The sequence below is a fragment of the Protobothrops mucrosquamatus genome, unplaced genomic scaffold (assembly GCF_001527695.2).
Source record: "Protobothrops mucrosquamatus isolate PMUCROS unplaced genomic scaffold, P.Mucros_1.0 scaffold350, whole genome shotgun sequence".
NCBI classification, from domain to species: Eukaryota; Metazoa; Chordata; class Lepidosauria; order Squamata; family Viperidae; genus Protobothrops; species Protobothrops mucrosquamatus.
In genome coordinates, this window is record NW_015386685.1 from 142018 (window position 1) to 169146 (window position 27129).

Below are 27129 nucleotides of genomic sequence, written 5' to 3' on the forward strand. Positions count from 1 at the left end.
AGCAACAGAACAAACCCTTGTTAAGAATACAGAATCCAAATTAAAGCAGTCTTTTCTTCAAAAAGCTGTGCGGTTTGCACATAGCAAGCCATCAACTGCTCCAGTTCCTGTTCATGTGGATACACCACATTCTTGCCATCCTATGTTCCCTAGGTAATTCCCATTAAATGCTTTGAGCCTTCTTTCTGCATAAACACAGTTAAGATCACACTGTTATTTTTTTTTGTCCAAGTAACAAGTAATACATAACTAGCTGTGGTCTTCTGTTTGTTTGCTTGTTTTTAAGGGTCCTACAGATCTTGCAGGCACTATTAATGGTGGAAAGCATACTTGTAAGAGAGCAGACTTGTATTGCCCTGGAGGCCAGGAAGAAAAAAAAAATAGCTGAGTGTCCAAAGCTCCACCCTATCCATGTAGCTGTACCTAATGTTTACACACTCTGAATATTGCTCCAGGCAAAGCAAGGTACCTGTTGGGAGAGACTTTTAAACAGTGCAGCACCTGTGGCTGAACAGCTCCAGAAGGGATCAGCAGCACAGCCGAGCCAGGCTTCGTTCTGCAAACACAGGCAAGGTACAATTTGTTTGTTTGCATGTATGTATGTTAGTTAATGTTAAATATCCATCAGTGTTTAAATAGCATTTATTAGCATCCTGGCTAGTTTATCAAATATGTATATTTTAATCTTACTTTTAACCTCATAACCAAAAAAAAATAAAAACTACACACTGCAACTCGGTTGATTGGTTGGTTGGCTTTTTTTTCCTCCTTTCTTCTCCTTTTCTTTTTCGTTGCCTTATGCAGTGGAGGGAGAGTGTTTCTCAGAGATTTTGCCACCTTCCTACACTGCAGGGTCTTTAAGACTTGCCCATATGGCTAGCATACTGTATCTGCTATTCCTTCTTACCCAAAGCTTACAACATGGAGCCAATTCATAGGCAATCGCTGGAGAAATGAGACTGCGTAGTGCACCGAGTTGGAAAAATCAGGGCTCCTCTAGCCAGCTTCCTGTTTACAGTCCTCTCTGGGAAGCAGCAGATGAAATTCAGAACTGGGGAGAACCCAGTTCATATCTCTGCTTCCCAAGAAGGAAACCATTCTGGCAAGCAAAGTAATGGGGCATTTTATGAGAACAAAATGAACTGTTAGACTATGCTGCTTTGGAACGCACAGGAAGAGGATAGGTAATATTTAAAAGTAATTTGTTGTAGGGCTTTTCGTTAAAGAGTTTTGCTTTCTTACAGATAAAATTCACAACAGGCGATAACCAGTATATTTTGCCATTTTTTTGAAAGCCACTTTCATGTAGCGGTTAAGGCACTGGGCTAGAAATCAGGAGACTGTGAGTTCCAGCTCCACCTTAGGCATGAAGCCAACCAGGTGACCGTGGGCCAGTCCCTCTCTCTCAGTCCTAGGAAGAAAGCAAGGGGGGAAAAATGAGAGAAAACCTTGCCAAGAAAAGTGCAGGGACTAGTCTGGGCAGCTGGAGTCAACACTAACTGGAAGGCACACACACACACATGTACATACAAACCCTTGTCATTTCAAGATGTAAACAACAGCAGAAAAACCAAGATCAGAAGAAGCCTGTCCCTTTCCATAGTTTCTCCTTACTTTTGAAGGTGTTCCCCTAGTGACAGAGAGGCATCTCCCTGTCATTATCTCCATTTTTCTTTAAAGCTGCTCACAAATAACAGGTTATGTTCATTTTTGAGTTATACTTCATAGCTCAAATTTTTCATGTGTTAATAAGCCAACCTATAATGCATGGACTTTCTACCTAGCCACAACCTATAATTTTACTAATAATAGTAAAAATATGTTATAATAATATGATAATAGAGGGGACAAGGGAAGCTGTGCTGTTTCCATGTACTTTCTAGCAATTTCTAGCTCAGATTTATGGACTTTCTAGCAATTTCTAGCTTAAGATTTATGGACTTCAACTCCCAGAATTCCCTAACCAGCATGGCTGGCTGGGATATTCGGGAAATTGAAGTCCACAAGTCTTAAAGTAGCCAAGGTTGGACACCCTGCTTTTATTGATATAAGGTGCCATCTTCCTTTTATTGTAAAGGTGCTAGTTGTTAGTTTGTGTAAAAAGTAAAGGCTCCTTTAAGACATGCTGAAACTCCTGAACATGTCATTGCTGCTTTTTGGGTGGCAGCAATACTGAGCTTTGTTCCTCCCCCCCACACACACACACACACAAGTTTTGGTTTTATTGATTTCTCAGTTCAGCCTACATCTTGGAGATTTTCTGCTGATGTGCCATCCATACCAAAATATTCCTGACTCTAGACAGAGAGATCAGAAGACATCCTGGAAGAACCAGTGATAAATCTGTTCTATCTGCTGCCAAGAAAATTACATTGATGTGTCTGTGAAGTCATCTGAAGTTGACGTTAATACGAGAGAAACCTGTCTTTTATATAGAAAACATAAAGGGGAAAATGATTATGGAGGAATTCAGTCTCAGAAGTACAAACCAGAAATAATTTCAGAAAGGAAGACAAAAATAGTTTGGTTTTTGCAGGTTTCAGGGTTCAAGAAGTCCATTGATGATGTCTGTTAGGGCTGGTGATATACGCCAACAAGCAAGCAGTGGCTTTAATTTTCCACACTACTCTGGGGCAATGTCTTTTGACGACTCCTTTCATATATATATATATATAATTTTTCTCAAAGATGTTTAGGAGGGATCAATTTTGACTGAAGAGTGACAGATGGAGAAGGAGAGTTTTATTCCAAACATTTGCTATGCTAGCTTTTTGCAAACCCAGATTTCTCTCCCTGACGACTCAAGTGTCTGTATGGCAGTCATGTGTGAATTAGTCTTGTGAGGTGCATGAAAAACTTGGAGCCTTGTTTCTGAGGCTAAGACAGAGGTTATAAGGTCTTGCAATGCAGAGTATGCTATGCTGTAAACTTGTTTGAATTGTTCTTGGGTGGTTCTTATTTACTCTCCAGTGACTAATACCAAACCCTTCCCTTTGCTGCCTATTTCGACAAAGCAGACTAATGACTTTCATCTGAATGGAGAGAGATCCAAAGAATTTACCTTCCCATAGCTGGTCTCCACTGTCACTCTCATGTTTTCCCTTAACTCAAGATTAGAGCATGTGACATTATTAAAAGCCATTGCTTTTTGCTTGTTCCGTGAGTATGCCAATGGCATCCGCTAAAAAGCTATTTAGTTGGCTGCATAACCGGATATTTACTTAGCAGGCAATCACACCCAACAAATTTTTCCTTCTTGCTCTTTGTCACAGCTAAATTTGGACAGGCATCAATGATTTCTAGTTCCAGACTTATGTTCCAGCCCTTATGGCTCAAATTTAGTGACATCCTTAAAATACAAACAATAAAGAGACACCATAAGGATTAACAGATTTATTGTGGCATAAATTAATGAAGCTGCTGTAGCCTGCAGAAACCAGTCATCATAAATATGTTAAGCTTCATAGTACCAACATTTTCTTTGAGATTTCTATGGCAATACTTCCCAATCTGGGTTAATATGTCTATGGAGCCCATGTCATGTTTTTTTTTATTGTTATGCTTGTTTTCAATCCAGTTCATTACATTTTGTTTCACGTTTTTAAGTGTTTTAATTGTATATTTGGAAATTGTAAGCCGGCCAGAGTTTTTGGAATGGGCAGTCAAAATAAATTTAAATAGATTACATTACCTTTCCACATTGGCACATTTCTAACAACCCATCTCCTCACAAGTTTTTGGGAGCCATCCTGCAGTCCTCTTTGCTTCATTTGACTTTGACATATTGCAGGAGAGCACAAAGAATAAGGGATGTCACAAAGAAACAGGAGTGCCAAAGAGGATGGTCAAAACAGTTAAGATGATTGTGATTGCACAATTGAAACTCCCATCTTGACTTTTTCAACGTTTATTTATTTATTTAGCTGCTCATCGCATTCTGAAAAGTGACTCTGGGCTTTTTCTCATTCCATAGACACTCCTGCAAAGAAATGTGATTCTATCCAACCTGCCTCAAACTAGTCCAGAACTCAGAAAAAACAAAAATCCCCCTCACTCCCATGTCTTTTAAAGCAGGCAGTAAATAAATAGCTTCCACTTCGTTTTTTTTCTTAATATAGAGATACCCAGGCCATAAAATTCATGGGCATTCCCCCAGTCTGTGAGGCAAATGTAAAGCATCGTAATTTTCCCCATAGCTGACCTCTATTTTGGCACAGTGATGTCCTAATAGTTTACTGCAGGTTAAGTGAAGGTACTGTGATAGATATATTTCCTTGCATTCACAAGTCATTATCCTCATCTTGGAGTGGACATGAGGGAGAAGCTGGAAAGGAAGTGAATTTTGAAAGATGGACAGGTTGGTGGCTTTCGTCCTCTGTCAAGATCTGACTGCAAATTAAGTGAATCCAGCTTCCTACATTGACTTTTGCATGTCGGAAGTGGGCTGGGAAGGTTGCAAATGGTGATCACATGACCCCAGGATGCTTCAATCATCATAAATACATGCCAGTTGCCAAGTATCTGATTTGTGATCATGTAACCATGGAAATGGTGCTATGGTCTTAGGTGCAAGGTCCACTCATAAGTCATTTTTTTCAGTTTCATTATAACTTTGAACTGTCGTTAAATGAATCATTCTAAGTCTAGGACTACATAGTAGTAGTAGTAGTAGTAGTAGTAGTAGTAGTAGTAGTAGTAATAATAATAATAATAATAATAATAATAATAATAATAATAATAATAATAATAATAATAATAATAATAATAATAATAATAAAGTTGGAAGGGACCTTGGAGGTCATCTAGTCCAACCCCCTGCTCAGGCAGGAAACCTTACACCATTTTGAACAAATGGCTGTCCAGTCTCTTCTTAAAAACTTCCAGTGTTGGTGCATTCACCGCTTCTGGAGGCAGGTTGTTCCACTGGTTAATTGTTCTAACTGTCAGGAAGTTTCTCCTTAGTTCTAGGTTGCGTCTCTCCTTGATTAGTTTCCACCAGTTGCTTCTTGTCCTGCCTTCAGGTGCTTTGGAGAATAGCTTGACTCCCTCTTCTTTGTGGCAGCCCCTGAGATATTGGAACACTGCTATCATGTCCCCCCTCGTCCTTCTCTTCGTTAAAGTAGACATACCCAATTCCAGCAGCCGTTCCTTATATGTTGTATTACAAGGTTTTGTTGGGTGTAGATGGAAAACACATTAGATCAGAAAACCTCAAAACCACGCAGCCTTGACTATGGGCTGAGGGAGAGAGGAAAATGTGTTATGTGATCAGGATCTTAAACAACAATTAGGACAGCATATTCAAGCTGAAATTAAAGAGTTGTGTCAATGTGCCCTTAAAAAAATATTATGGAAAAACATGAATGAAAGGCATGTTAAGCCATTTTTTCCTTTAAAAATCCATGAACACTCCTAAATATTCTAAAGCAGGGGTGTCAAACTGCCGGCCCGCAGGCCGGATGCATCACGCAGAAGCCGCGCCCATCCCATTGCCAGCAATGGCAAAACTGTCCCGATACGTTGCACCACATCATGTGATGTCGCGAGTTTGACATGTCTGCTCTAAAGGAATGATACATCTGGAGCAAGGAGGACAAAGACCAAACTACCCCAAAGTCCTGCAGAAGTAAAATACTGGAAATGCTAATTTTCCTGTGGATCCTTCAAGACAATTCAGCATTTGAACAAAGCTAATATCATAGGAGGGTCTGGAGTTGTTTCTGAACTTCTGAAAATATTTGGTGCAATAAACCTTAGTCTGAAAATATCCCTTCAACCTTCTGATAAGAAAATTGGGTACTTCATATTGGCTTTTTCAAAACTCGGATTGCTTAGCACTGCACATTTAGAATTCTGATATATACTGCTCAAAAAAAGAAAGGGAACATTTTAACATGGAACTGAAGGGGTTTGCGTTCCCTTTATTTTTTTGAGCAGTATATATCATAGTGAAGAACATTTATTCTATCATCTGGGGAAACCTAACAGTTTCAAAGTTGGGAACATGGGACTTCTCTCCATCCCCTGTTCTTCTGATGGTGCTGCATCATGATAAATTTTGCTGTATATGCTTATTCTTTTTTCAGCACCAAGAAAAACAGATAAGTAATTACAGAAAAAAACAATCACATCTTTTTTCCTTCCAGTCAGGCACTTCTGTCACCCAGAGGAAAAGAGAAAGAAAAATGTTGAGAACTTCCATTTTTATTTTTGTTTGAGATTCAGAAAGGAATCCTTTTTCTAAACATGCCACAGCAGGAAAGTAGAGTAAGGTCCCAATTTTACCACCTTTATTACTGCTATTGTTAAGTGAATCTGGCTTCCCTCTGTGACTTTGCTTGTCCGAAGCCAGCTAGGAAAGTCACATACGGTGATCCCTACAACCATCATTAATATATGTTAATTGCCAAGTCCCCAAATTTTGATTATATGACCCTGAAGATGCTGTGATGGTCTTAACTCTGAGGACCAGTTGTCACTTTATTCAGTGCTGTTGTAACTTGGAATAGTCACTAAACCAGGGGTAGGCAACCTTGGCTCTTTTATAACTCGTGGACTTCAAGTCCCAGAATTCCTGAGCCAGCATAGCTGGGAGTTGAAGTCCACGAGTCATAAAAGAGCCAAGGTTGCCTACCCCTGCACTAAATAAGGGATGTAAGTCAAGAGTCATTGGTAATGATAAAACAAGGCTTAGAATGCAAAATCTGGTGCTTTCCAGATATTATTGAACTACACCTGATAGCATACTTTGCTACTGGCCATGATGATTGGTGCTCCTACAAGCCGAAGTTTAGCAATCTTATTGCCCATTCCAGATTTTTGGCTAAAATATATTCATTCATCTGTACTTAATTGTTTCATTTGTCTCCCAGTACAGCCACTGTTATGGGAAATACACAGTTCATTCCAAGCGAATCTGAAGACCAAGGTCCTGTTAGTGAAATATCATATTCACAGGTAAATTTTTGAGTAAACATTTGTGTATATTAGCCCTACCCGATGTGCGGTTTTCTAGATATGTTGTGGAGCTCAGCTCCCATAATTCCCAGTAGGCTTAGTCTTTGATTTCCAATATTTTTCAAAAGCACTTGGCTCATAGAGTATTTAAGTAGTATTAAAATATGCACAGCACTCTACATGTTTTGACATATAAATAACATGGAACTAACCCTTCTACACCATAGCGTGTATCTTTGGTGCTTTTCTTGGCAGTTATTTGGCCTTCATGTAACCAGAGATTTGTCCAATACATTAATATCTTTCACTCTTTTACACATTTCCCTGCATCTGATAAGACTTGGTTTTGGGGAAAACTGAAGGCTATATATGTTTCCTAGCTCAACAACTGATTTGGAACCTTCAAATCAATATATATTATAAAAAATACAGGTTCATCCAAATTCTTTTTTTTTTAAAGTTGAAAATTTACAATGGTGACCTTCACTGCCATTCTTTTCAAGCTATCTTAGCAGACTGTGGTGTATTATTTCCTGAAAAAAAAAGATTCAGACTGATAAGTGGACTGTTTTTCTAGAGCTCACTCTACGTGAGATGGACAATATTCAAAGTAGGTGAAAAAAGGGTGGAGCATGTAGGTTAGAGTGGATTCACCTTAATTCACTAATTTCCCCGGAAGAAGTCCCACAGAAACTCCATTATATGTAAACATGGCCAATTTTGCTCCATCAAAACATTTGAAGGATTGCTTCACAGCTTCAAACACTCCTGAAGAATATCTATCTATCTATCTATCTATCTATCTATCTATCTATCTATCTGTCTGTCTGTCTGTCTGTCTGTCTGTCTGTCTGTCTGTCTGTCCGTCCGTCCGTCCGTCCGTCCGTCCGTCCGTCCGTCCGTCTAGCTACCTAGCTACCTAGCTACCTAGCTAGCTAATTAGTTAGCATCTATCATCTATCTGTTTGTTCTGTCCATCATTTCATGCAATCCTATTTTAACACAAAATCATTTTGATATTTTTGATTTACCATGGAGATATTTTGCAAAAACCTATGTAGGAGAATAAAAATGAGAGATTAATGGTGCATTCCTATACAAATTCAATCAGAACAGAGTTTCTAGATTTACTCCCAAAAACGCATTGTTTTGGAGAAATGAATCTGGAGAAGTGATCATTTCACAAATCTACAGTATTTTGCCTCCAATGAACTGAATCCATTTTACTCATTTTTTAATCAGGTCACATTTTTTTCAAACCTGGTTCCACCTGAACTTCTGTTGATTGCTATACTGCATAAAACACTACAAACATTCAGGACGAATTAGTAGTTCTGATGACCAAACTTTAGTTTTATTCTGCAGGTTTCCTCTGAACCTTCTGAAAGCCTTAAGAATGGACCTGTCATCATCCAACCGGTACAGACGGAGTTTTCTGCAAACAATGACACTGGTATGTTCTGGGCAAGGAAGCTTAGCATATCCATGTCTTATTATATAATTGGGACCAGACCCTGTGGGAACTGAAAAGGTGAACAGTCAAGTGGCATTACTTCACTGTGTGAGTAGGAGATAGAGAAAGGAAGAGTGCATCATATAATGCAAGAATAAGCTTTCCATGACTCAATAAACTACGTAACCTCTAGCACCCACAGAATAACAATAGAGTTTCTCAGAATAGGCAGGGGTTAATTTTCATATCTTTCTCTTACAAGTTGGGGTATTCTAAGCAGCAATATGGATGCCTTAGTTTTCAAGCGACTGTGCCCTTTAAAAACTGCCAACCATCCTCCAATTGCATTTTTTTAAAAAACTTTGAGTGGAATTGTATAGAAATAAAACAGGTAATATAGCTCTTGGCCATGTTTCAGTGTCCCTTATGCCCTGAAAACTCCCAAGGACTTCAAAAATATTCTAGGTTGGAATTATTTATCCCTCTCTTCCTGGTAGTGTCCTGATATCACAAACCATAACCACTGCAATCTCCAGGACAGTATAGGTAGTCCTTGCCTTATAACTATTGATTTATTGACCATTCAAAGTTACAACAGCACTGAAAAAGTGACTTATGACTGTTTCTCACGCTTATGACTGCTGCAACATCCCTATGGTCACGTGATCAAAAATTCAGCTGCTTGGCAACTAGCGTGTATTTATAATGGTTGCAGTGTCCCAGGGTCATGTGATCCCCTTTGGTGACTTTCTGACCAGCAAAGTCAATTGGGGAAGCCAGATTCACTTAACAACCATGTTACTAACTTAACAACTGCAGTGATTCACTTAACTGTAGCAAGAAAGGTTGTAAAATGAGGGAAAATTTGCTTAACAACTGTCTTGCTTAGCAACAGAAATTTTGAGCACAATTGTGGTCATAAGTTGAGGACTACCTGTATTACAAGTTCAACTCTATGGGTCAAAAAACGTTTGCCCTCTATTTCAAGAAAATATTTCCAAGGTGGCACTACAGTTCCTCTCTTCCCCTAGCAATATCGCTAATAGTTCCGGAAAGCACCAGATGGAGAGCTACCTATGCAGACACAGAAGTCTGGGTCAGTGTTTATTTTTGAAGTATAGAAAGCTTGCGGGTTTAACCCATATAGTATTATAGGTGAAGGTTGTTTGGGCAGGTTGTAAAAATCCATCAGCATGATAAATAATATATATTTTATAGCTGACCCTTGTTAATGCAGATGCGGTGAGCTTTTTATAGACTGGGAAGCTTAGGGGAATTCATGGAATCTTTATGTCTCCCATGAATCGGACCTCTACAGAAGAAGCATGAAGTATGATGAAAATAATTAAGTTAGGGATACCTAAGTTTGATAGACACAGTGCAAAACCAAAACTGGCCTGATCAATTTCCAACAGGCAACCAGAATCCATCCCATCAAAATATAATTGTCCTTTTCCATCCTTCTTATTTAAAAATAAGACCCCAAACAAGTAGTAGTAGTTGTTATCATCATCATACTTACTTACTTACTTACTTACTTACTTACTTACTTACTTACTTACTTACTTAGGTACTTACTTACTTATTTTGGAATCTTTCTAAAAAAAATAATCCAAAGTTTCCTTCAACCTATTGGTGTCTTAAATTAGAATTATCATTATTACCAAACATGATTTGGTTGGTATCCTGTAGCATCTGGATTGGAGGGCATGATGTCTCAGCAGTTAAAGATGCTGAGCTTGTCAGCTGGAAAGCTGACAGTCCAGGTTCGAGACCCTAGTGCCTCACAATGGAGTGAGCTCCTGTTATTTACCCCAGCTCCTGCCCGCCTAGCAGGAGCATGCAAACGCAAGTAGATAAATAGGTACCACTGTGGTGGAAAGGTATAGTCATGCTGGCCACATGACCATGGAAATGTCTTCTGACAATGCTGGCTCCCTTAGCTAAGAAACAGAGATGTGCACTGCTCCCTAGAGTCAGAATCGACTGGATAGACCAGGCATGTCAAACTGCCAGCCCGTGGGCCGGATGCATCACACCAAAATTGCGCCTACCCCATTGTTGGTAATGGGGAAAAAGTCACGATATGTCGCACGACATCACGTGATGTCGCGAGTTTGACATGCCTGGGATAGAGGAAACCTTCGTCTTTAGCATCTGGATAGTAACATATTGAGGGAGATTGCGTTAGAGCAACAGGCTCTAAAGGGATTTGAGTACATTTCACATGAATGAATTTCTTCTCTGTAAATTCTGAGCAATGTCTCACATCTGTCTAAGACATAGGGCTGATGACTTTGGGCAGCTGCCAGATCTTTGGTATCTCAACAAGTTTTGTATTTAGCTCTATGCTCCCAAGTTGCATATGTCCAATGATCTCCAGGATGACATGGATCCCTTGGGAAATTTCCCAGAGTATCCTCAATCTAATATTGCTCCAAGCCTCTAAGCATTGTGAATTATTTAAGGAGCAGGTGGCATTCTTTGATGTGCAGAATGGAAGGCCAGGAAATTTTTTTCAAGTTGCAAGTAAAGTAGTTATGCCTATCTTCACTAGACATTACAGGGAAAAGATTCCACTCACCAATGCAGCCTAAATTATTGCCACAAACAGATCTTTTTTGGATTATTTTACAAAGCCTACCACTGTCGTATTGAAAGTGCTCTGTAGGTCTTATAAATTCTTGCTCTTTTTTTGTGTGTGTGTGGGCGCCCTGCGTTATCACTTGTCTATTTTCTGTGTACAATGAAGGTGCAGTTTTGAGTACAAAAGGCTGATAGTCAATAGCAAATTTACATTGTGGGTGTTAGCTTGCATTAATCAATAGTTTGACTTGATTGACTCATTTGGAGTTGGCTCACCTCTTTTTCATGTGACATTGCAGGAAAGAGAAAAGATACATGCCGGTGCAAAAACAGGCTCCCATTCCCATCACCCCAGGGAAAAGTTAATCCTTCAAACAAAGAATCTTGGCTACTTTATGCCATGGATTTTTTTTAAAAAAAAACTTAAGAGTTTATGACATTGTATTTTAACTGTTGGAGATGAAGAAAAGGCTTGTGAGATAACTTACACGTGCCAGAACTAAGTTTGTAATGATGGTCCTTCACTTGGCTGGAGGACTCATTTTTTACTACCACACATCAAGTGGGAAAACTGAACTGCCCTGCTAATTTTTAGTGTTGAATCCTGTCTTGATACATAATGAGCTTTATCCTGGTCTGCTCTACTTCGCATACATCAAGCTGAGCCAGCCCTATCATATCTAGGAGATCAATAACTTGCTGGCTCTTTCTTATCTCTTGGAGCTACAAGAAAATGATAAAACATGTCAAGTAATTGACAAACTCTGACAAGTGGCATGACCTAAAGTTGCTTAACCTGCTTGCAGCTGAACAGGCCATCACATGTCCAACAGTTTGCAAACAGCTTCTCCAAAACTGTTAGCTTGTTTATTGAACTGACTCCCGATTAGAAAGATAAGCAGGAATTCTTTTTCAGTCCCCGGTGCATATTAAATCTGAAGCATTTTTTTTCAGATCTAGACTTTACTAAACAGCATTTAAAAAAAGAAAAGAAAAAAGGGAAATAGGTGTCTAGAAGCTTATATCATATATAAAGGAATTGGAATTTAAGAGCAAAAAATGCCTGAACATTTTCCTTCTCGCCTTTCCCTCCAAGTTGCATTAATTCAAAGGTTGACAAAGATCAATATGTAAACAATCTGCCACAATTATTAATTAGTTTGTCTATTTTCAGTTTATGAAGTGTGCACAGCTCTTGATGTCTTAATACATTGCTAAAATTGGTCTTCAGCCATAGAAAAGAAAGAAGGATTTGACAGGTAGAAGATAGTCAAAAGCCATGAAAAGAAGGACTAGGGGTGAGATGATAGCACTGTTCCAATATCTAAGGGGTTGCCACAAAGAAGAGGGAGGTCAACCTATTCTCCAAAGCACCTGAAGGCAGGACAAGAAGCAATGGATGGAAACTAATCAAGGAGAGAATCAACCTAGAACCAAGGAAAAATTTCCTAACAGTTAAAATAATTAATCAATGGAACAACTTGCCTCCAGAAGTTGTGGGTGCTCCAAACACTGGATGTTTTTAAGAAAAGATTGGACAACCATTTGTCTGAAATGGTATAGAGTTTCCTGCTTATGCAGGGAGTTGGATTAGAAGACCTCCAAGGTCTCTTCCAACTCTGTTATTCAGTTACTTTATTATGTTATTCTGCCCTGTTGACAATCCTATGACTTTCAGATCAAAATATAGCAATGTGACTACTTCAAACTACATGAATTAGTGTTCCAACTCATCTTCAACCACATGAATCACTAGAAAGGGAGAGTTATTAATAGTTTTTTCAAAAATTTTACCTGTGCTGGATAGGAATTTTTCACTTTTTATGAAGTTCATAAAGTTCAAGTTAGTCACTTCCTCCTCAACCTTTTTCCTGTAATAAGGGCATATGTTTGAGCCTCCAATAGGTGAAGTCTGGCATCTCTTCAAGCAGAACAAGCATTGTGCATAATTTGCAGATTACCATGAAGCTTCCTTTACTTGCTGTGCTATGTGGAATCAATTACAATCTCCCTGCCAAATTGCTGCACAGAGTTTGGCTCCCCTGTTTATTTGCTTGGAAAATGGAGACATTTTTATTCATCTATGAAATCAGTAGCTACTTTTGATCACTTTTGCCTTTGTTCTACAACATAACACATTGCTTGTGCACGCCCAACGTATTACAGCCCATGCTCTTTCTCCTGAACATTTCTGCTAATAACTTTCAGAGGAGAGAGTTTTTACAGCAACCTGGCACTTCAAGTAATTCCATGTTTGTAAAAGCTGCCAAAGAAGACAAAGCTGGTTGTTATCAAGAGACATAGTCTTGGTACTTTGCAAAATATTTTCTGTTGTGGAAGAGGCTTGCAGAAACATCTGTTTGAATCATAAAGTGGAAAGTGGATTGCAAGGCAAGGGTTAAATTAAAAGGCATAGCAACAGATGTGTATATCTTAGTCCTGGTTTGTATCAATCTTGCAGATTTTTAGAGAAAGGAACATACAAATGGTGTGTCTATGTATGAGTACATTTCACTCCATAATTACTTCTTTGGTCTCGGTTTGTCTTCATCCTGCATTGTGTTCCAATATCAGGCAGCAGTCAGACTAGGAAAATAAAAGGAACTGTGGAATTTATAACTCACAACCTTTTTGATCTTTAAATCAGACTGACCTTTCTATCCCTCTTGTTTTTTATAGGAGGAATCAGATCCAGATTTTCAATATGTTTAGCTTGGTGAGAATCACGTTTTAGCTTGACTTTCGTTTTTGTGAAACATAGGTAGCATTGATTTTGCTTTGGATATCCATACTTTTGGAAGGGGAGTTGATTGATTACATGCCAACAAGTTGTTAACCAGCTCTTAGTGACCACACAGATAGATGTTCTCCCTGATGATCAGTGCTTAACCTGATCCTTCAGCTCTTCCGATTGTGCATCCATTGCTACCTAACAGAGTGTAAGTAGATTGGGAACCAACACTACAGTTTTCTTTGGATGCATGTTAAGATGTTTTCATGGCTGAATGCATAGATATGTTTGAAGCCTAATTTGAGATACGACTCTAAAAGCCAAGATGAACAACACTTTCAGATGCTTTCAAACATTCTGCCACTGACAGCCTGAGTAGTAGATTCTACACTAGCATTCATATAATATTGTAGGAAAGCACAAATTATTGCAAGCTCGTCTAAAATGTCTTGCATCTTGAATTTCAAGAAATACCACATTATGCCATGAAGTTAATTGCATAGTTATAAGGGAAATCTTTGCAGATCTGTACAGGGGAATGCAGGGGGGGGGGAAGTAAAGTGTATATGTGTGTGAAGATACAGGTAGTCCTCGACTTACAACAGTTCATTTAGTGACTGTTCAAAGTTACAACGGCACTGAAAAAAGTGACTTATAACTGTTTTTCACACTTACAACTGTTGCAGCATCTCATGGTCATATGATCAAAATCCAGACATGTGGCAACTGACTCATATTTATGACAGTTGCAATATCCCAGGGTCATGTGATCACCTTTTGCAAACTTCTGACAAGCAAAGTCAATGGGGAAGCCAGATTCACTTAACAACCGTGTTACTAACTTAACAACTGCAGTGATTCACTTAATAACTGTGACAAGAAGGTTGTAAAATGGGGCAAAGCTCACTTAACAAATGTCAGTAGAAATGCTGGGCTCAATTGTGGTCATAAATCGAGGACTACCCATATAATCTCTGGACATTGACTTTGGCATAGTCTAGGCTTCCCATCCTGCCTAAAACTTAAATTTTCAAAGGTTATCTTTTTCAGTGGAAATATCATAAAGTACTAGTCTGTGGAAACATATTTATTTTCAAAACTATCGTTGCATCCCACATTACCAGGATAAGAAAACAAATAAAGTGGATTATTATTGTAGTCTAAAACTTTATTTGGCAATATGACTACTTCCCCAGGAAAAAAAAAGCACAGCTAACTCAGAAATCCTGAGCTGGCCCTGGAACATTAGAAAAAGCAGTTTTACCTTGTGGTAAATGGCTATTTTTTAACAGGCCAGACAAGTTCTTCCTCACCCTCATCCATTTTGTGTCAGCACCTACAATGTGCTGTCAGTGTTCCAATCATGCCTGTCAATTCCAAAGGTTGCTTTTCTGTTTCAGTTCAGTGTCAAATGAAGATTTTTCTCTGATTGGAAAGAGGGACCAGACAGGAAAGCTACAGCACAATGAAGGATGTGAGAGAGACCAGCATTAATAAATATATGCTTCAGCACCCTACTTGACGTTGTGTATTCAGCAAAATATATTTAGTCAAAGGGTGTGGTAAGATTGACAATCTGCTTAAAATAACAGAGGCTAATCCAAATAATCTTGTCAAACTCATTTGTGTGACCTGGTGAAGTTTCAACCTGCAGAATTACCATCTTCATTTGCTTTTTATTACTGGAGTTACACTGATGCCCCTGGCAATCTGCAATGTTGAATGTCCTATTTTGTAGCTAAAAGGTCCAGTTAATTGCAAATCAACGCAGGGTTAAAATCTTCCTTGATTCTTCCAAGTCTTTGGGGGCATGCATGAGTAGTTTGCAAGTTTTGATGTAGCTCAGAGTGACTCTTCATCAAAGAACTCCTCAAAGTTCCTTTAAAAAAAAAACCTTTCAGAAACCATCAGGCATGTTTGGACTGTTGATCATCTCTGGTGGGCTCTGTGGAGTCACAAGAATCCAAAAGGCTTCTGGGGACTGAATATAATGGACACAAATATTAGGAGTTTATTTCATAGCACGTGTGACTTTGATCTGAAGACACTTAAAAAACTCTTGAAGCAATTGGTAGCACTGCCATGGGGAGGATCAGGAGTTCTCAAACATCACCCTGGTTAGTTAGCCCTCCTGGTAGTCCTCTAATAAGAGGAATAATTAGTACCTGCCATCAGTGGTGGGATTCAAATATGCGAACAAGCGGTTCTCTGTGTGGATGTCCCTTCCAGAAGTCTGTTCTGGGCCTGGGCAACAAAAAAATTAGCTACCGGTTCTGCCGAATTGGTGCGAACTGGCTGAATCCCATCACTGCCTGTCATCCTTTGGAGATTTTCACCATATTTACCAACAGAAATACTAGATGGAAAAATAAACTCATTTATTTCTTTTAACATATACTTATCTAATCTAAGGTATCCACCCTGTTATAAAGATGATTTCTTTGTAAAGAATTTAGTCTTCCTTTCAGATAAATATCAGACACCTGATGGACCTGTTTGGTTTCAGAGGGAACTGCGCAGACTAGCCCTGTCTGTAGGTCTCAGATAGCTCCATGGTTTTCTGATGAATTCAGGAAAAGCATCATTGAAGGATGGTAAACAGTGAATCCAATTGAGCATGGGTGAAAAACTTTCTTGAGGGGACATCCGGTTTTGCGTGATAGCGACCGGTTGCAGGCTTGCAGATTCTCCACATCCCCACAGCTAATTTTGCCCTGCCTGGGGACCCTAAATGGGTCTAAGTCACCCCGGAGAGGTGACAAAGAAAGAAGGGTGCTCCAACGATTCTGGAACAGCAGCAGCCATTCTGTTCGACTTGGGGAAAGCCTTCTAACCCAACAGGAGAAAAGCTGGCCGTATTGCATCAACCAGCCCAAGCTACTAGCAACCGGTCCAAAAGCACTAACCAGCACAACTGTGAACAGTGTGCTTGAAACTGGGTGAGTAATTCGATCTTCTCTTTTCTATTCTACATTTAATTTCCTGGAAAGATCCCCAAGAAGCAAAATACCTCCAAAAGGGAAGGAGGGGGATTTCCGCCTCATCTTTATACTAACGGAAGTGGCGAATTAATCTTTTTATGGAGGATCAAAATATATGGAAGTGAAATAAATATAAAACCTGAAATTTAAAACTTAAATCTGGATAAATCTAAAATTGGTTGCATGGTTAAGACTCTCATTTTAAAGATAATTGTTCATTTTGGAAATTGAAAAACAAATAGTTACTGACACCTAGTGGTGGATGAAGAGTATGATAGCTATGACTTTAATATAAAACTTGGCAAAACCTGGGAAAACCTAATCTGTGTTTGTGACCTTCAAAGTCTTAACAACAAAGAACAGCTGTGACAAAAAAAAGACAATAATCTGGGCTGTAGACAAAGAGAGAATTATAAATTTCAGGAAAAAAATCTTTTTTGAACTATTTGGATTACAAATATCTATTTAATTGGGATTCTAAAGCTATTTGCAGAGAAAAGAAAGCAAGAGAAAAACTCAAATTCTTGGCCATCATGGAGAAGGGCGGTATATAAATTAAATTAAATTATTATTATTATTATTATTATTATTAAAGACAAGTAGAAAGAACGTATCAAGAAAACATAAATACTTCACGGGAGGAGATATATAGTATACTGCAACTAATTCAAACAACAATAACTTTAAACCACAAAGAAATCCAAAATAACTTTGAAAATATAAATCAATCTATTTCTAAGTTAACTTTACAACAAAAAAATTCCCAGAAAACAACAACAGAGAAGGAGCAGATAAAACAGATAAATGGATATAAGAATTGAGAATAGAGACTAAAAGATGGAACTTAACAAAACAAGGAAACATGATTTAATCCTAGTGGGGGGGAAATCACAAGAATTGGAAAAAACAACTTATCCCTTAAGACTACAAAATAAATCTGAGGACAAGAAAACAGATTGGATAAAATGGAATGTAGAGATGTAAGGAACATCAGAGAGAAAGGAAATGATAAGAGAAGCGGAGAAAAAGAAAAAGATTTTCAACAAACATGGAAAGGCAGAAGCCCTGTACAAAGACACTTCACCTGATTTATTTTTTATTTAATTGTTATCTATCAAAACAATAAGAATTGTATTAACTCAATGTTTGCAAAAGAGGATATTTTGGGAAAAGAGGAAATCAACTAAAACCATTATGTGTATTATAGATTATAGAAATCAATTGTTAATGATTGTTTTACAAATGTAACCCAGACAACACACTGTTCACCAATTATTAAGTGATTTATGTTTTTTTTTTAAAAAAAAATCAATAAAATATATTACAAAAAAAAGAAAAACTTTCTTGAGACTTACTTTGGGGCAATAAAAGCAGCAGCAAAATGTAGCAATTTGTTTTGGTCTTATTGTATCTGCAGATAAGTGGATTACTGCATAGTTTAGGTAACCTGGTCTTTCTTGGGGAAGGAGGCAGTGGAAACAGTCACTCTGAAGACTAAGCTAGGTATCTGTCAGATAAATTAGTCTTATACCTTCTGAGAGATTCTGTTTCTGTAAGGGATACTGTGAGTTCTAGTTAGACATGAAATTGACTAGGGAATGTTTAGTGTGATTACCTGGGAAGAATTTATCCTGAAAAAACGGATAGGGTCCTTAGTATTGTGAGTACACAAAACTGCTAGGTGATGTCATGTCTCAATATATGGTCCAGCATTATTCAACATGCTGCTGCTGTTGATGATGATATCCAGTTGTACATTTCCACCATGGTCTGACCAAGTTATGCCACCGAGGTTCTATTAGTGTCTGGAAGCTGTAGGAATCCGTATGGGGAAGAACAGGCTTTGATTCAACCCAAGCAAGACTAAGAATCTCTGTCTTTTGAGTTTCTCCAGCAACTGGGATTATCCACCTTTGGTTCTAGTCAGGGAGTATAATCCAGGGGTCCTCTTGGATTCTTCACTCCTATCAGATTAGCTACAGCCATTGCATAAATTCATCTTGTCTTCCAGTTGTGTCATTCGTAGATTCAGAGGCCTATTCACTGGCTCCCTATAAACTTCCAAGTGTAATTTATCTATCACTTATAAATCTCTTCATGGTTGGATTATTAACAGGACTGTCTATCCGGCATGCTTCAAGTCCCTTCTATGAAACACCTTCACCTGGTGTAAGTTAGGTGACATGCCTTCTCTGTTACAATACCTGCCCTATGGACCAATATTCACCCTAGATTCAAATGGGCCTTTTTCTGATAAAACCTGGCTTTTTCCCTAGGTATTGGGCCAGAGTATAGGAGGAGCCAATGAAGAACTGAAAGAACTTGAATGGAATATACTGTGGATGATCCACTTTATTCTGTTCTGGATATTTGCTTTGCTTTGTTATGGGACTCTTTGTTTTTTATTCTTCTAATTATCTGTAAGCTGCCTAGAGCTGTTTTTGAAAGTTTAAGAGTCATATCAAGCATATAGATAGAGAATAAAAGGATAGCTAGCATGAGAGAATCAATTTGTATAGTGTTAAGGTACCAGATTAGAAACTGGGATACTGTGAGTTCTAGTTTTGCCTTAGACATGAAGCCAGCTGGGTGACCTTGGTCCAATCATTCCTTCCAAGCCCTAAAGAAGGAGGCGGCAATGGCAAATCACTTCTGAAATGTTGAAATCTTGCCAAGAAAACTGCAGGGATTAATTCAGGCAGCTGCCAGGAGTCAATAATGACTTGAAGGAACCAAAAAGAAAGTAATAGAGCCAGTTTGGTCTAATTGTTTAGTCACCAGGCTTGAAAGTGGGAGACCATGAGTTCAAATCCCACCTTAGTCATGAAAACTGGTTGAGGGACTTTGGGCCAGTCACTCTCACAGCCCAACCCCCTCAAGGGTTGTTGTTATGAGGAAAAGAGGAAGAGGAAGGAGTATTGTGTGTCCTCTGCCTTGAGTTATTTGTAAAAATAACAAAGGCAGGATATAAGCAAAGAAATAAAGGAGGAGGCAGGTAGTAGTAATTTTCCATTTGAAAGCCTTTTGAAAAATACAGATCCACATTTTAATGGGTAGACAAAATCAATGGATTAGGACAGAAATAGAAACAGAGGACAATATAGAGTAAATATATTCATGACACTCATCTTTTTTCTGCCCTTTCTTTTCTGCTGAAAGTTTTGAATAGTCACAAATAAACATAATTCATTTATTCTGGGTTTTCATCTATTACTGTACATTCAGTACTCTAGGATTTTTTTCATTCCCTTGTTTTATTATGCACGTTTGGCTAATGTTTCTATACAGTAGTTGAGGAACACGCCTAAAAGCATTCTTTAAATTCTTCCTGGAAGTTGTGCAAGCTCTGATATCAACACACATTTATCTTTGTTTTTTCTTCACTTAACTGAGTGAACAGCTATCACTTGCAAGTCAGAATCTGCTTTGCTGTATTGTACTGATTAATGAGTTATCATGGTAAATCTTCTGAAGCATTGCTCCAGGATGAGGTATTTTTTCTACAAAACAGTTATAAGATTAATTAATTAATTAATTGTGACAGATGGATTGATTGAGAGTTATCTGAAATAATTCTTGTTTGTTTTGCTAACACAACAGAACTTCTTAATAGGTTGTGCTCCCTTATAATTTTTACCATCTAGATATTCTTACTTGAGCCTCAGTCTCCTCCAAATATATTCCTATCACGAATCTATGAATTCTATTACTTCAAAAATTCAGACCCTGGGAGCTATAAAAGTCCAAGATGAAATGCCATGTTTTATTTTTTTCCCCTATAAAAATACTTCAAATAAGATCAGAATTTCTAATGTAATCCTACCCCCTGGTACCAACAATTTTCCTTAAATCCAAGGACCAAAGTGGACTCTAAGGGACACTTTCCAATTCCCAATAGGACAACTTTCTCCAATCCAGGTCCTTGAGATGTATAGGCCTACAACACCCATTATGCAGTATCGCATTATAAAAAATAATAGTTCAACTTCTAATGTGGGTATCAGGTTGCAGCCTGTGATTGTTAGTGTCTGAGAGAAGGACCAAAAGCCACAGATTGCCAGATGTTTCCTTGATGAAAGAAGTTAAATATAACTAATCAAGGAGAGAAGCAACCTAGAACTAAGGAGAAACTTCCTGAGAGAACAATTAACCAGTGGAACAACCTGCCTCCAGAAGTGGTGAATGCTCCAACATTGGAAGTTTTTAAGAAGAGATTAGACAGCCATTTGTCTGAAATGGTATAGGTTTCCTGCCTGAGCAGGGGGTTGGACTAGATTACCTCCAAGGTCCCTTCCAACTTTATTATTATTATTATTATTATTATTATTATTATTATTATTATTATTATTATTATTATTATTATTATTATTATTAAGCAGTAAATATGAATATTAATCTGTACATTATTATTTTTTGAAACTGAATTACTGGACATTTTGAAGAAAAACCACATCATCTCAATGGCTATCAGTATTATTTTTCCAGAGAAAGTAGAAAATTATGTTCTTTTTTTTCAAACATGAACAATCACTCAAATGTCCATTTGACGTAACATGAAACTAGTTTGACAATGGTAATGTTTAAGGATGCAAAACTTTCTTGTGTCTTGTTTAAAAAGAGTTCATGGGAGAGAAAGAAGAACTGGTAAAAGATGGCTTTACATTAAAATGGATAGAAAACAGTAGGTAAAAGACAGTTCTTCAAAGTGCATGAACAAATTAATAGGTTGTTCAATTGTTGTTTTCATTTCTAGAGTCTTCAGTGTTTTAGCAAGTAACTGACCTTGTGTTTTAGCCTGGAAACAGCACGATCAAATGTGGTTAGTTCATGAGTGGGTGAACACCAGGAAGTTCCACAACTGTAGGCTACACTGTCAAATTGGAAGAATCCAATTGCAAGCAACTTCTGCATTGTTGCTTATAAAACTGCATGATTGTGTCCATGTAAACACTAGAAGAGGAGAGTATGAAATTTATTTAGCTTTAGAAATAAACTTGATCCCTTCCCTTCTCTTCTCTTCCCTTCCCTTCCTTTTATGACCTCAGTTGGGACCGAAGCTTCCATCACTAAGCAATATGGTCATTAAGTGAATCACGGCCAATTTTACAACCTTTTTTTTCCACGGTTGTTAAGTGAATCCAACTTCCCCCACTGACTTTGCTTGTCAGGTCACAAATGGCAATCACATGATTCCATTATGCTTCAACCATGATAAATACATGCTAGTTGCCAAGCAATTTTATTCATGTGACTGTAGAAATGCTACAATAGTTGTAAATGTGAGGGCCGGTTGTAAGTCACTTTTTTCTGTACTGTTGTAACTTTGAATGGTCATTAAATAAATTGAGAACTCTGTATACAAGAAACCCTGCTAGTACTCAAACAGTCTGTGTTCTCAAATATTAACTAGCATCTGGCATTCAAACCAAGTTCTGCCTTTTTGCTGAGTTTTATAGATTCTTATTTCTCATATAATGACAACTTCTGAAGATTCAACAAAAGGCTGTAATCTCACCTTTACCATTTTGAAAAATATATCCTAAAAAATGAATAATAGCAGCCTCACTTTTGTAGGGCCCAGACAGTTTTGAAATAGGGAAGGCTTCCAATTATTAATCTTTATTTGCTAATTTAATTTTCATTTTATCCTACAGCCCTATGTCATTAAAAAGGCAGGGCCTATAAATGGACCAATGACCATATGGTGAATTTGGGTAATTCAAATTCTTTGCTAGGCCAAACATCATACATGGTAAGAGAATAAAACATGTACACTGTGTTTGTTTAGACTTTAGACCTTTCAGTTTACAGTCAGTCCATTAAAGATGCAGGCAGCTACGATTAATAGTGCATCTTTCCTGTTGTGATGGAGAATTGCTGTTTTCTTGTTTGCACTTGTAGTGGATGCAAGAGTGAGTGTTGGCCTGGACAATGCAGCTGTTTCTTCCCAGAAAACAATGGAGATAAGCTCCAACTCTGAGGCCAGTGGAAATAATCTCGGGAAAGAAGCCAAACCTATCCCACCAGCTGCCAAATCTCGTTTTGCCATTGCATTTTCACGGTCTGTACCAGGACGTACTGAAGCGCAGGCGACAAATTCATCCGTTGGATCAGCTCAACTTGATGTCAGCTCAGAGGCGGCTCAAGCAAACAAAGCATCGAGTGAAAACAGGGAGCTTTCAGTGGCAGCTGCAGCAGAGAAAGCGTCTGATAAAAACCTAAGTGAAGCATCTCACAGTGAAACTGAACTCTCAGCAACAGCTAAAGAGGAGAATGTTCCTTTACCGAAGTCCAAAGAATTAACCTTTTTGGACAGACTCTTCAAATTGGAAAAAGGAAAACCTAAGAGCAGAGAACAGGAGCAAAGTCAACAGGAGGAGACTGACAGCAGTCCAGGAGTAGGCCTCTCCTCAGAAGAACCTGCAGGATTACAAAGCACCTCAGATCATGAATCGCAGGGAAAGGTAAGTATAGAAATTGGAACTGGGTGGGATAATTAATACCAGAGAAGTCAGAAATAAAATTCAAAAATATCCTAACAGATTAGAGAATTGAGCTTAAAATAACAAAAAAAGTAGAGACCAATGCAAATTTATTCATTTAGGAAACAGAAAAACACATGCCCAAACCCAAGATTAGGAGGGAGAGGGTTCCTGGCTTGGTTAAAAAAATGCAAAACAGATCTTGTAGTTGATTACAAACTGAATATGAATCATTTGTGTAATATAGAAGCAGTAAAATCAAGGGCAGTTTTAAACTACATCAAGTGAAGGGTAATTTCCAAATCCCAGAAAGTAATGCTGCTAAGTTATTTTCTTGAATACAGAGTCTAGTTTTGCACATTGCAGTTTAAGGATTTAGAAAAAAAAAGGTTCAAAGAAGAGCAATGAGAATGATCAGAAGATGAGCAATTAAACCTTATGAGGAGAGATTGAAGGAATTGGGATTATTCAGCTTTGAGAAGGCCAAGAGAGTCAAGATAGAATCTCTCAAATACCTGAAAGGATATCCTATTTATCAAAGGTCAAAAATCTGTTGTCCATTGTCAAATAATGGATTTTTGCCATAGCAAGATAGTTCTCAATTATTATTTTTATTATTATAATTTTTAAATCTTCCTGACAGTAAGAGCAATGCAACAGTGGAACCAGTTATTCACAGAGATGGCCTTCTTCCCTAGAGGCATTTAAAAATTTAGAAACACACTGAATATCTGTTTTATTCCTGATGACTTTCGTAAGAAGTTCTTAGGGAAAACAAGATAGTTTCAGATTAATGAGGTGGAACAATGCTTGAGGGAGAGAAATAAATAAGACCAGCCTTGTCATTAGGCAGAGTGATTAGTTCGGTCATTTTTAAAAAAAAATAAAACATGGAATCCTAGCTGCTTCAATAAGATTTAGTGAGTTACAAAGAGGATTTAAAAAAAATAAACATCCTAATTGCACCCCACTTTATACATAACAGCATAAACAATGTTGTAGAAGAAATGATTATCCTGTGAATTAAATATTCCTCATTTTACATGACTGCATTCATACATCATGGTAAGAAAAAAATGTTAAAGCTAATGGTTTATAGCTGTAGATCATCAATTAGACAAAAAAGTGAGCCCAGCCAATGGTGGCTTGTTCAGCAAACCATGACTTGGTACAATATGTGAACCCAGTGTATGGTTTAGTACTTGTCCATTTTGTTGATTTCAATGGTAGGTTCCTATGATGAGGTGAAGATCCTAGGCTGATACTGGACATTGCAGGAAATCCAGTCCCCCTGTCCTTTGCCACTGAGACTGTACACTCTACAAACCTTATTCTCACAAAGCCCAATTGCAGTTTCTACATCACTGAATTGTTTCCAAAATATCCTCACAAAATCCTAGCAGTATCATCAGCTTCATGATCCTTGCCTCTTCTTTTCTCATAACCAGTTCTTCTGCCTCTTGCAACTTCATTCATCTTTTTCCTTTCTCTCAATCTGGCTGAGATCACCTGTGACAAAAATGCATTCTTAAGGAACTGTCAAACAGAGTACAAATAAGCCTTCCTTGAAGTTAAGTTTTCAGTAGGAGAGGATTGCATCTTGAGATGCAGTGTTTCTCAGCCTTGACAACTTGAAGATGGTGGACTTCAACTCCCAGAGCAGAGCTGACTGGGGAATTCTGGGAGTTGAAGTCTGCCCATCTTCAAATTGTCAAGGTTGAGAAACACTATGCTAAACATTCTGAGAATCCTTGTTTGTGCAAAGCTTGGAAAATATTACAAACTTTCATGCCTGGAAAGATTGCTGCACAAGCCACAATAAGAGGAATGGGATCTTAAGCTTCTTATGTTGCACTTCTTATTTCAAAGCAGCAGGTTGTAGCATACGCATGTTCAGATAGCCTGAAGTTGATCTTCCATGTAAAAAAAAGAAAAAAACTTTTAATATTTTTCCCAGCTATATTTTGTTTGACTTTATATTCAGATGAAGAAGTCTGATGGAAAAGCCATACCTCTTATAATAAAGACTCCTTTGGTTGGGCTAATGGCAAGAACCCCCAATTTTATAGACTGCATATTTGTCCAGAAAGTCAAATTATTAGATAGAATTGTAATTGTCTGGATTTTGTTCTGGGCACTGGTCACTCTTTAAGTAAGCTAAGGCTTATAGCTTCTGAGGAGAAAATCAATTTTATTAATCACATCAAAGCTTTTTTTTTTCACATGCCAACAAACAAACAGCATCCCTGGAAAGAGGAACGGAGGGAGATGCTCCTATTTTAGGGGAGAGTCCTGGAGCTAGACAGACATTCTGTGTTTGGTTGAACCATGGCTTTCTTTTCAGGCATCACAAAACTACATTCAGGAGGCTGCACAATTAAAACAAGGGCAGGATTCACTGCATGGATAGAGCAGTTACTATTCAGGCCAAGGTAAATGGTTTGCTTGAAATATTGGCCATAGCCCTGTGAATGTAGTCCTGGCAGAAAGGATCATTTTCATAAATCTCCTTGTCTATATCTTCGAAGACTAGGAGTTATCCTCTCCTGCCCCCAGTGTATGCTGGGGGCAGGAGAGGATAAAACAGAATGGCAGCTGGGAGTGCAAAATCAAAACCTTGCTCTTTTTTGCCAGTGTCAGTGTTTGTTAAAAAAAGAAAAAGGCTGGGTTTAAATTGTAAATTGTTGGCCACCAACTTGACTTTTATTTGAAGGTACCCTTGATTTATGATTGTACCCACCTTAGGATATTTATAAAGACCAATAAATTTCACTAACTAACTAACTAACTAACTAACTAACTAACTAAATAACTAAATAACTAACTAAATAAATAAATAAATAAATAAATAAATAAATAAATAAATAAATAAATAAATAAATAAATAAATAAATAAATAAATAGTGTACTCAGTATGCACAGAAAATTCAATATGTAAAAGAAACTTTTTTTGGTCAGTACAGATCTATAATGAAAAAGAGAGATTGATAATCCAAAAAAAGGACTTACTAATCATCTTTTTATATCTCTCTTTCCATCTATCCCTCAATACAGATAGTCCTCGATTTACGACCACAATTGAGCCCCAAATTTCAGTTGTTAAGTAAGACAGTTGCTAAGTGAGTTTTGTCCCATGGTACGACCTTTCTTGCTGCAGTTAAGTTAATCACTGCAATTGTTTAGTTAGTAAAATGGTCATTAAGTGAATCTGGCTTTTCCATTGACTTTGCTTGTCAGAAGGTCAGAAAATGTGATCACATAACCCCAGAACACTGCGACCATCATAAATGTGAGTCAGTTGCCAAGCATCTGAAGTTGGATAATGTGACCATGGAAGGTCACTTTTTTCAATGCCATTCTAACTTCGGTCACTAAATGAACTATTGTAAGTTGAGGACTACCTGTGTATCCCCAAAGTTTTTCTGTCTATGCATTTCCAAGTTTAATCACTTTCCATTTCTAAAATGCACAATTAGGTATAACAATGAGCTTTTTCGGCTGTAGGCCTCGCCTTATGGAATATTCTCCCTTCACAGATTAGAATGGCCCCAACCCTGTTGGCTTTTCACCAAGCTTTAAAAATTTGGCTACACACCCAGGCCTGGTTCTCTGAATGTGTTAAGGGCCCTGTTACATAGCTTTACTATTTGCTGATTAATCATCATGGCTGCTGTTTGTACTAATTATTGTATTTATTTATTGCACTTATGTAAATAAGTGATCCTGCACCTTGGGGAACAGCATGAGGTGGCCTTTTTGGCAGTGATGGCAGTAGGACTGAAGCTGAGACTTTTTCTTTGGTGGGGAGGCATGTGTGTCACACCATCAGAGTCAAGTTATGCATTTTCCGCTGTTTCCAAAAGGTTCACCATTACTGATCCAGATTAAGCCATTTTTCTTCTCCTCTCTCTCATGTTTCTTTGTCTGTCCAACATGGAA

At 38.0% G+C, this 27129-nt stretch overlaps 1 protein-coding gene across 1 annotated transcript in view; it reads left to right on the forward strand.

Annotated features, from left to right (window-relative positions):
• The first annotated feature begins 454 nt into the window (after nucleotides 1-454).
• Nucleotides 455-27129, forward strand: part of BCAS1 (breast carcinoma amplified sequence 1) — a 50253-nt gene continuing 23578 nt past the window's right edge. Inside the window, exons 1-4 of the mRNA XM_029284057.1 lie at nucleotides 455-573; nucleotides 6873-6957; nucleotides 8323-8410; nucleotides 22610-23172. Of these exons, the coding sequence (XP_029139890.1) occupies nucleotides 6886-6957; nucleotides 8323-8410; nucleotides 22610-23172 (723 nt within the window). The 5' untranslated portion in view covers nucleotides 455-573; nucleotides 6873-6885. The remainder of the gene's footprint in view (nucleotides 574-6872; nucleotides 6958-8322; nucleotides 8411-22609; nucleotides 23173-27129) is intronic.